At 46.8% G+C, this 10,630-nt stretch overlaps 1 protein-coding gene across 2 annotated transcripts; it reads left to right on the top strand.

The window, feature by feature from the left end:
* Positions 1-5,468: 5,468 nt before the first annotated feature.
* Prr15 (proline rich 15) lies at positions 5,469-8,700 on the top strand. 2 transcript variants are annotated; one of them, XM_034519740.2, is made up of 2 exons: positions 5,469-5,973; positions 7,610-8,700. In XM_034519740.2, exon 2 carries the CDS (start codon positions 7,760-7,762, stop codon positions 8,132-8,134), a length of 375 nt encoding a protein of 124 aa, XP_034375631.1. In that variant the 5' UTR covers positions 5,469-5,973; positions 7,610-7,759; the 3' UTR covers positions 8,135-8,700. The 2 variants fall into 2 exon arrangements, with proteins under 2 accessions (XP_034375631.1, XP_076769437.1); XM_076913322.1 differs by lacking the exon at positions 5,469-5,973 and adding an exon at positions 6,026-7,260.
* The last annotated feature ends 1,930 nt before the right edge of the window (positions 8,701-10,630 follow it).

Genomic DNA, 10,630 nt, shown 5'->3' with positions numbered 1-10,630 from the left:
GCAAGAAATACATCTCCAACATTTATGAACTTCTAGTTACATTAGCTACTATTCTCAGTTACATTAGTTGCTATTTGTTGTGACAAAATACACAAGAATATCAACTTAAAGAAAGATGGGACTATTTTGGCTTAGAATTTGGTTTCTTAAAAAAAAAAAAGAAAAAAAAAAAACCCAGTGATGTTACATGAATGTGTTTTTGTTTCAATCTCAGGTATGGGATATGAGGCTGCTTCAGATTGTCCACAGCCACTAATTATGATTTGGTTCATACTCTAGGAGGGGTGTGACTTTCGCCTGCTGCAGAGAGTTTAATTCAGAGGACTCTGGAGAGGGTATAACTGGGAGAGCCCAGGGAGGACCTGTGGTGTGGTGGCGGCTGCTCCCCCTGCTGCTGCTGACTGCAGTTGTGGTGGTCTGTCGAGTAGTCTTGATCAAAGAGAAGAAGAAATTGGATATCCTGACCATGAAGATTGGACTTGCCAGTGCCCCTATTCAGCAGGAGGTAGTCTAAAGAGACCTACACCCCATTTCTCTCCTAATCTTCTTTCTCTCCTACCTAGTGTTGGGGGGTTGGAAGGGATTGGCGTGGAGAGGTGTGGTATATATAAGAACCCAATAAAGTAACAAACAGTACAGTGATAATTTTGAAAACATAACTCAGCATAATGGGGAAGTCCCATGGCTTAAATTAAGTTTCAATTGCAGCGAACCAGTGGTGGCGCAGCGGCTAAGGCAGAGGGTGCGGGCTCTCTTCTCTCTCTCTGCCTCCGCGTGTTTGAAGCCCGCTTTGTCCTGTGCGGCTCCGACCGAGTCTCATGGGAAAAAAAAACCCAACAACTTTCAATCGCTGTAGGAAAGGGTTTATGTTGTCTTATAGCATATTATGAACAGAAGTCAGGTCAGGAGCCTGGTGTTGGGTACTGAAGCAGAAGCTATGGACAAATTCCACTTACTGCTTGCTCAGCTTGCTTTCTTATACCAACCAGGAACAGCACTGCCTGTAGGCCTAGATTTAAAAAAAAAAAAAAAACTTATTAAAGTTTATTTAACTTTATTAAGGCTTTTAAAACACTTTGACAGCCCACAGGGATCTGGGCCCTTCCACATCAATTTAGAAATTGTCCGACAGACTTGCCTATAGGCAATCTAATGGAGGCACTTTCTCAACTGAGGTTCCTCTTCCCAGATAACTCAAGCTTGTATCAAATTGACAAAAAACCAAAGCTAGCCAGTACATCATGGTGGCAAGAATGTAAAGCATTACGTCACATTACAGTCAGGAAGCAGAGAGAGGCAAATGCTAATATTTCCCTGCTTTTTATTCTGTTTTAAATCACACTCCGTGAGCTGGTACCGTCTGTGACAGTGTATCTCTTAGAAAATTCTAAGTCATGTTGATAACAAAGTAACCATCACACTAGTCTTCAGCACGTGCTCATAGCAGCCCAAACGGACTAAGACCTTGTATTCAGGCTTGCACTATTACACAGGGTCATCTGGACACAAGAATCTGGAATAAGGGCAGATACTGGATATGAGAGAGGATGCTGAGAGATCCTGCTTCACTTATTTAAATTGATGTGTCTGTATTGGTTCCCATTCCATTGCTGTGATAAAACATCATGACCAAAGCAGCTTATAGAAGAAAGGTCTTATTTGGCCTTACATTTCCAGGACGATAGGAATCCATTATGGACAAAAGCATCAGGCACGGCAGCAGGCACAGGAGCTAAGAGCCCACAGCTTGAGCTAGAAGCATGAAGCAAGGAGAGCAAACTGGCAAAGGGGTAAGGATTTAAGCTCTCAAAGCCCATGTCCAGGGACATACTTCCTCCAGCAAGGACTTGCCACCTAACTGTCCCCCAAACAGCACCAGCAACTGGGGACCAAATGTTCAAATGCCCAAGACTATAGGGAATAGTTCTCATTCAAACCACTATGATGTCACTTGATGACAAAATATCAAAGAACCACATAAATACTGAGCGATGTAACTCGGAAAGACAGAGCTGAGGGTAGAGTCAAGACTTATCTTATAAATGGTCCTTAAGGCCACGAGCAAAGGCAAAGATGCCCAGAAGGAGACTCAGGGCTGAATCTCAAGAAATTTAAAATTCTAGTGTCTGAGTTCCAGCTCTGACATCAGAGCTGCATCTTCATCCTGCCTCGTCCTGCATCCTGGCTCTACTGTCACAAGGTGTTCTACCCAAAGTACCACTTATATTCTCTGCAATAACTACCTGTTGTTGTTAGGATTGAAAGAAAGAGTGTATAGATAGCATCTGGCATGACACTGATCTTATCGGGGCAGCAATAGGCAATGAATGAATGAATGAATGAATGAATACAACTTGCCCTGAGATCATCAATGGGAAGGAAGACAGAGAAGGAGCTGCAGCGGAAGGAAGGATGAGGATGTAGAATTGTAAATGTTTTAAGAGATCGCCAATGAGATTGACGTAGGCAAGAAGAGAGTGTCATTGTGGGCTCTTCCCATTCAATTTGTGTGTACACACTGTGTACACATATTTGTGTATATATACATATATATATATATGTATGTATATATACACAAATACACACACACACACACACACACACACACAAACTGATTTCATCTGAGAACCGGGGTAACAAGAAAGATGGTTGGTTTCAACAAGAAGGGAAGAAGGCTAGTTGAGCAGAGAGAGGTAGCTTTTGCCTAGCATGCTCAAACTCCAGGGTTCCATCTTCAGCAACATGAAAAGAAAATCCAGAAGGTGGGCCCAGGAGATCTGTAGCTATAAAGAAAGATCCAGCACAGACCCCACCACTCCTGCCCTGCAGAAGAGCTGCACGACATTCTGCTGAAATTGCTTTGTGAAAGGGGGATAACAGAGAAACTATGGCTTTCAAACCTGTGACCTGGTGACAGGATGCATGGGGAAAGGAGAGAGGAGTGGGGCTGCTCAAAGGCTTGGCTGTGGGACTGACTTAGAGACAGAGAGCAGACTCTGGACAAAATCTGGCCTTGCTTAGATCAACTATTTAGATAAACCTTAAGAAAGGATATCTGTAGATGCTCCAGTAACTTGGCAGGGAGATGAAATGTTTCACTACAAAGTTTCATGCCTGGTTGTAATGCTTGCTTTGAAAGGTTAAAGGAATCCAACACTGAGGTGAACCCACAGAGAGCACAACAGACCGTTCAAAATGACAGTGTTGGAGGTGGTGAAGGAAAAGGCATGTCTAGCTATTAAAGGACAGGGGTGACCATAGAGATGGAGAGGAAAAGGAGAAAGGCACGGAGCTAAAGAAAGGAGGGCAGGAGTTGTGAACGTGGGATCAGCAAGAGTAAGGAAGAACAAAGCCAAGACAAACCCCAGTTTTCGAATGAGTGCAGGGTACGTTGGTTTCTCTGGTATGACCGGCTGTATTCCTTATGCAATGTTCAGATTCCTTCCTAAGCCCATCCCTACCGTAGAGATGTAAAGATGTGATCAGATTCCCAGCCCCTCCGGAAATTTCAGGTTTGCTGAGCAAAGAAAGTCAACTCCAAACGCCAAGATTCTGATCTTAGCTCCTAGCACCCAGTTCTAGAAACTCGCTCCTTAAGCAGGTGATCATTTATTGTGCTGAGAAAGCATCTACTAAGACTCTGCATTGGGCCACATTCACAGCTGTCATTGGAAGTCTGTGCTGTACTCAGCTGCCCAGCGTCACCTCCCAGGTCACCCCAGCCACTCTCTAGGCTTAGATCACCCACCTGCTCTTTGAGCCTTGAGAAGCCCAGAATCCTTCACACCTTGGGCCTCCCTTAACTGCTGTTTACTCTGGATTGCTTTCCTTCTCCGACTCCATTCAACACACACACACACACACACACACACACACACACACACACACACACACTTTACCTTTTCATGTACATATTCGCCCCCACACAGTGGTTATTTCATTCGTAAGTTGTTTCCATTCAACCCAGGAGACATAAGAGAGACATTTGGCACTGCTGAATGTAAATAACGAGCTATCTTATTGAGAAGTGAAGCATCGGTTTATTGAGAAAACGCTTGTGGCTTTGTGAAAACCACACTCGATGAAAAGCCATTCAGCAAGCTAGTGTCCTTTTCCTGGTGTCTTCGTTCTTCCAACAATATACTCGACAACAGTGAGTCCCAGCTCCATCAATGGTGGTGTCTCCCCAGACAAGCTTTTCTCATCAGAGGACATCTGCCTCTGGAAAGAGCCCTCCCTTTAAACCTGGCAGCTAGTCTTTATCAAGCACTAGTGTTACGATCCACTGTCCCCACTTTAAAACTCACCTCAAGAGTCAGTTTTGGTGGTATGCCAGAGTTTGAGGCCAGTCTTAGTTACATAGTGAAATTCCACCAAAAAAAGAAAGGAAGGAAGGAGGGAGGGAGGCAGAGAAGGAGAAAAGGGGGGAGGAGAGGGAGAGGTTCAGAGGGAGAAAGGGGGAGGAGGGCAGAAGGGAATTCCTAATCTCTGGTAAGAAACAAATCACTTTCAAATACACAGTGTGTATTCATCTTTTATTTTTTTAATTAAATCCAAGCTAAGACATCAACCAAGTCCTCATATTTTCCTCTTCCCTACTGTATTGAAAGACTATAAAATTCCTGCCTGCTTATCAAATCCGTATTGCAAGAGATTAGAGTTGGGTTGTCTCTCACCAGGCTTGTTCTGCAGAAAGTGCTCAAAGCAGACACTCTTCCAGGACTTCCTATCTTAGAGGCAAGGAGCCCTATTTGCATGTCAGTGAGCCTAGAGACGCCGAAAATCTCTCTTTAAAGTTGTAGCTTCGCCTTGATTAGGAAAAAAAAAATGTCTCCTCTAATACCGTTTTGTCAAATAACCACCTAGCTAAAGCACCTTGCACGGTGCTGGGGCCCACTGGTTCACTTCTCATTGGCTCTGGGCTGGAGTAAAATGCTTGGATGGGTGTTGGTGTGTGTCGCCCAGACAGGAATGATGCTTTGTAGCGCAGGCACTTATGGTAAGAACCCAAGACTGACAGGCTGATAAGCTGGAATCAAACTTCTAAACCTGTTACTTCAAGATTGCCCTTCAGCGGGCAATCCTGGACAACTGTTTAACCTTTGCAATGGCAGGGTTTCTTTACAGGCCTGGCGAGAGTCATAGTGCCCAATCCCGGGGGTGTTCTGATGAGCAAGTGAGTTAACCCAACTTACAGTACTAGGATAGCGCCCGATGAAAGCAAGGACATGGTTCTCAACTCTCAGTCTTCTAGCTAAGGGCGCTTGAAACTTCCCAACATGACCGAGTTAGAATCAGCTCTCAGAGTTAGAAAACTTGAAAGCCTTGGGACTCAAACCCTAGCGCAAGAACAGAATGCGAACAGAGCGAACAGGGCGGTGGCGCAATACAGCTTTTTCTCCAATCAGAGTCCGCAGGGCTGGAGCCACGTTTGTGACCTCGTCCAATCTGGTCCCCAGAAGGGCGGGGACGCCTACCTGCACCTGTAGCTAGGCGGCCGCCTCTTGTCCCACCCTGACCCTCCGGTCCTCCTCAGTTCTGGTGTCTTCAGGTCTTTGGCCATCCACCAGCAGGTGGGCAGATGTCTCAGCGCGTTCCCAGAGACGCTCAGGAAGGGCGAGTGCGCCGAGTCAGCAGCCCAGGTCCTGCCTAGCTGCGGCCAGAGAGCAGAGTGAACGGGAAGAAAGGACGCGCCCCAGAATGTGAAACTCCCACCGGGAAAGACTGACTGGGCTCGCCCTGGGGCGGCGGATCTGACAGCCACTGCCACTTGAGCGGACCCTGCTGCCAGCCCCAGGTTGTTCCCACAGTGCGCGAGAGTCAGGGGTTGTTGGGCGAGATCAGCAACAACGATTCCTGCATCTCTCCTAGCCAGCGACAAGGGACATCGCGACTAAGCTTCAGGCACCCCGAGACGCCCCTCTAGACAGCCCGCGCGGCGCCGCGCCGCAGTGGCCCTGGAAGTCCCTGCAGGTGAGTGAACCAGAGTCCCTCTGCGTCTCACAAGGCAGACCCTGGCTCTGCGATGTCCCTCGGGAATGCTGTCTACTAGCGCTTCGCAGTGCCCCTCCTCCTGCTGCGGGAGAGAGGCCCCCAGAATGGCGATCTGCCTACTTTTGCATTATTTGCCATCTTTTCCTTGCGCAATTCTCACAAAGCCTTTCCGTACACACCAAGTTGGTCACTGTGGAGAAGAAAGTGTTGGGTGGCTGCCCACCACCATTAATAAATGCCTTGGGGGAGGGGGGCTTCCCGATCTGAAAAATAGGAGGGAGTGAGGCGTTGGCAGACCCCAACGTTGATGGTGCCTAAAGGTGTGGGCGCCTTCCTTAGGGAAAGTACTTTGAGCTGGTTCTGTTTTTAAGGTTTTCAAGCCCCTGCCCGAGTGTGCCCTCAGGGCATCTCAGGGAGGAGATGGTGCCAGTGGCTTCTGCGCCGCCTCCCCGTAGGCACAGAGACTTCCTCTATCAGGCAGTTCCGGGAGAACCTGCAACAACAAACGCCACACAAGTTTCCCTCCTGCGCACTGGCGAATCCCAGGAGCGCCGAGGTGCCGGTGCGTGGGCTGCGAAGCAGCGGAGCTGAAACCTAGAAATGGGCGGTGCGCGAGAGCCCTGCCCACCCGCGGTGGCCGTGTCCAGTAGCACGCGCACGGGAAGTGTGCCAAGAGTCTGGCTTGCAGTATCAGGAGCATTTGGGCTCCGTTATTCAGTGTTTGGGGAAGAATGGTTTTCTGGAGCTCCTGGTTGAGCTCTCTCCTTTGGAGAATGGAAATGCAAGCCTCAAGGGAAATTACCAGAAGCCTTTGGTTTACAATAAGTAAAATCCTTAAGAGTTGGAGAACTGTCAAAGAAGGGTTAGGGCGCACGGCCTTCCAACAGTATGGAGATTGGCCCTAGGGAGTAAAAGAAAGAGTGAGATGGCGGTTTCCAAAGGAAGTTAAGTCTAGACAGCCTCTGAAAAGTCACAAGGCAGAAGTGGTTTGAAGCAGTTTAAAGCAAGCAGAACGGTGAGTTTATGTGGCCCACTTTCTCACTTAGATTCCCAAACATCACCTCTCAACATCGTAGAAGAAGGCTTTACAGAAATGTGAGCCACACTTACTAGTTTGCTCCTTATGGCTTGCTCAGACTTCATTCTTATAGAGCCCAAGACTGCCAGCCCGGAAATGGTCTCACTCACAATGGACTGGGAACTTCGTCTTCACTAATAAAGAAAATGCCTGATCGTCATTCATCTGTGATGGACAGGACAAGCTAGGTACCCCACCTTACACACACACAACTCCCCTCCTGGTGTTCCTCTGAAGGAAGGCGGTTCTAGGGCAGGTGGGCACCTGTTATGGTCCTTATACAATCAGGCTGAGTGTTAGGACAGGCCATATAATCCCTCTGGAGCCAGGCTGATCTCCACTGGATAACTACTGCACTTGCTTGGGAGCTAAGGCAAAAGTTGAGGCCAGGAGTCCAAGGAGATCAAGCTTGTACACCAGGCATTGTCCTGCTGGTGGCCAGTGGTCACAGAGTTGAGTGAGCCCCAACTCTGAGGAGAGTAGAATGGAGAGCCTGTTACTTTGCCCAACCCAAATTCTGGTTTTCTCTTTATGCAGGACGCTCTCTTAACTGCCATCCAGCAAGCCTGCGTGGGAGACACCTGGAAGGGCTGGAGTGAACAGTCTGAGACCACGGAAAAGAGAGCAGACGTCCTGGCCCAGGCCCTTCCCCACGCAGGGTGCCCGGGGTCTCCTGGCCTACGGGCCATGGCGGACAGTGGCAGCTCCAGCCCCTGGTGGAAGTCGCTGACCAGGAAGAAAAGCAAGGAAGTCACGGTGGGGGCGCAGCCTCAGGTTCAGGTTCGGCCAGAGATTGGCCAGGACCCCTCACCACCTTCCTCAGATCGGACTAGCAGCTCGCAAGAAAATCAGCACTCCAATGTCCTTGGGGACACCGGCGAGCCCTTCAGGTCAGATAAGTTGTGTGAGGAGAAATCAGGCAACAGCCGGCGCAATTTGAAGATTTCACGCTCTGGCAGATTTAAGGAGAAGAGGAAAATGCGTGCCACACTGCTCCCTGAAGGAGACAGGTCCCCTGAGGAGGCTGACTTTCCAGATGACTCCCAGGAGGACAAGGAGTAGCTGAACAAGCTTCCAGGATTGTCTCTCTTTCTCTCTGCAGAGAGAGAAAAACACTATTACCCCTAGACCTAGTACTTGGTGCCTCACCCAAGTTCAGAGTAGGCAGTTGAACAGGGCCTTCAAGATTTGATACTTTTTAGAAAGTGAAGTGTCATCTGAGTCCTCAATATTGAGTATTAAGTATTTTTTGTGGGAGGATGGATGTCTACTGCTGAACAAGGTGTTTTTTTACAAAAGTTTTTCTGCGGCGTCGCTATTGTTTCTGTCACCTGTGGGAGTGACAAGGCTCGATGGGTATTTCAGAGGCAATAATAAGTAGGAGACCCTCTATCTCCAGCTTCTCAAATGAGGAAGCCATGTTCTTACTGAGGACTCTGGAGAGCAAATGGCAGCACTGCTTTTAATGGCTGAGACATGCACTTTAGGACACTACCCTAGATTTAGTCCTATGTGAAGGATGAGGAGAGCCTCCCAGGTAGAATCATTGAGAAGTAATATTGCTTTAAGTGAGGACTCCCGAGCTGTATGCTTGTTTAGTGTGCACTATTAAAATTGTTGAACTGTAAGACTTAAGGTGACTTTGTATGCTTTTTTTTTTTTTTTCTCTTCTAAGTTTTGAAACTCGTCATACTTAAAGGCAGGCATGCAAGGTCTTAAGTGACAAGGTTAATTATTTACCACATGGCTCCTGTTGGAAAGCTGCTGGGCAAAGAACTTTTCTAGAAACCAGCGACACCCAGCTGGAACCAGTTTGCCAGATATTCCAATTTGCCAACCAAATTCAATAGAAGGGAGTGGTACCAATTCGTGCTACCTTACATTCTCCTGTTCCTTCGGCGCATTTCCACAGAGTAACTCACAAAGCCAATAATGTGTCCTTTCTAGCATCTATTGTGAACCCCCCAAGAATTGTCCAAAAACATTTTAATGCATGCACGGAGCTCATTCAGTTTGTGCAGAGCTGCTCTCCCCACCCGTGGCTTCAAGGCCTATGACATTTAGTCTGGAGCTGCATTTATCCCATTTCAAAGCCTTTGATCTATCAAGCTGAAGAGTCTTAACAACAACAACAAAAATCTACCCATTTGCTTTTCTTATGAGCTTCGAGAAAAAAAGAGTAAATGAATACCACCTGCTTTCAGGAGATTACAAGAGAGTATTGTACCCTAGAGAGAAGCTGAGACCTTGTCCCAGCACACCCTGCTTCATTTACAAACAAATGCAAAGCAAGGAAATCACCTCCGAAATGTGAGTCTTTGTAGTCCATAACAGGGGAACACTTGGTTGGAGAGCCTCTATAGGAAGACTGGGCTTCCTGTTGTCATTATTATAAAATTACGTGTTTATGAAATAGTAAAACGTGTCAGCTATCTACAGAAACCTCACAGAGATATTTGGTGAGGATGGCTATGCACCGAAGTTAAGGACTTGAGGTTGGGTACCACAGAATAACAATAGAGTTAGTGCTCTCAGTTTCTACCTAAGACTTTACACTAAAGGAAATTGCTGGAGATTATTTACCTGACAGTTACAAATACCTTACAATAAAAGAGAAAATGGCATGTTTCCTTTTATTGGGTTTTTTTATATTCTTTGTAAGCACGAGAAGACTTTTAAAGTATATTTAGAAGTAGAAAGTGTCTATGGGGGTGTGTGGCAGTGCGGGGGGCTGGACAGCGTCTCTGGGGTGGCAGATCGGGACGGGATCAAGGTTGGCTTCTTGGATGAGAAAGATTCTCATGGTTTTTAGTGGACTTCCTATGTCTAGATTCAAATGAAGGACAGCTGGGGAATGAGCATGGACTGGAGGAGAGCCTGTAGATGAGGGGGTGGGGTGGGCTGGAGTGAGCAGTGTGGATGTTGAGGAGTAACGTTTGGAGAGCCTTTACTAGATATTTCAATTTGTAGGAAATAATAAACCTACAACAGGCACCTATGCAACATGTCTTCTACCCGCAGGAGGACCGAAAGTCAGGACTGTTCTCATGTATAAAATCAGGTCTGCTCCTGAATAATTTAAAATCTTATATGTGCTCTTTCATCTACTATTTTATTACTTTAAGAACTATCTTATCATCATCACCATCATCATCATCATCTTCCAAACCTCTCTAAATCCACAAAAACATTGGCATTTTCCCAGCTTCCCTGCGTGGAGTTGGATCCCAGCCAACTCTGTAATTGCATGGATATCCAATAGCAGGCCCAGGGATATAAGGTAGGACCGTGACACACTCACCCCACTATTCTGAAAGGAAGCCATGCTCCAGGCAGTTTTGACAGTGAGTGCAATTCACAATCTGCCAGCTGAGGTTTGTAATTACATCGTTTTCGAGTGCTCCTGAATTATGCATCAGGAAGAACACACTGATTTAATCCCAAGTCGGGGAAATCTGAAACCACACAAAATTGGTAGGATAATAAGATCACGAGGAAGATAAGATAATTTGACAAAGTGTCTTTCTGGGATTTGTATTCTTTGCAGACAATTAATTA

The sequence above is a fragment of the Arvicanthis niloticus genome, chromosome 15 (assembly GCF_011762505.2).
Source record: "Arvicanthis niloticus isolate mArvNil1 chromosome 15, mArvNil1.pat.X, whole genome shotgun sequence".
NCBI lineage: Eukaryota > Metazoa > Chordata > Mammalia > Rodentia > Muridae > Arvicanthis > Arvicanthis niloticus.
This window is presented reverse-complemented; position numbering and strand designations above follow the sequence as displayed.

Bases quoted from the DNA above. Each gene is read 5' to 3' on its own strand.
- Prr15 (XM_034519740.2), top strand. From the start codon at position 7,760: ATGGCGGACAGTGGCAGCTCCAGCCCCTGGTGGAAGTCGCTGACCAGG.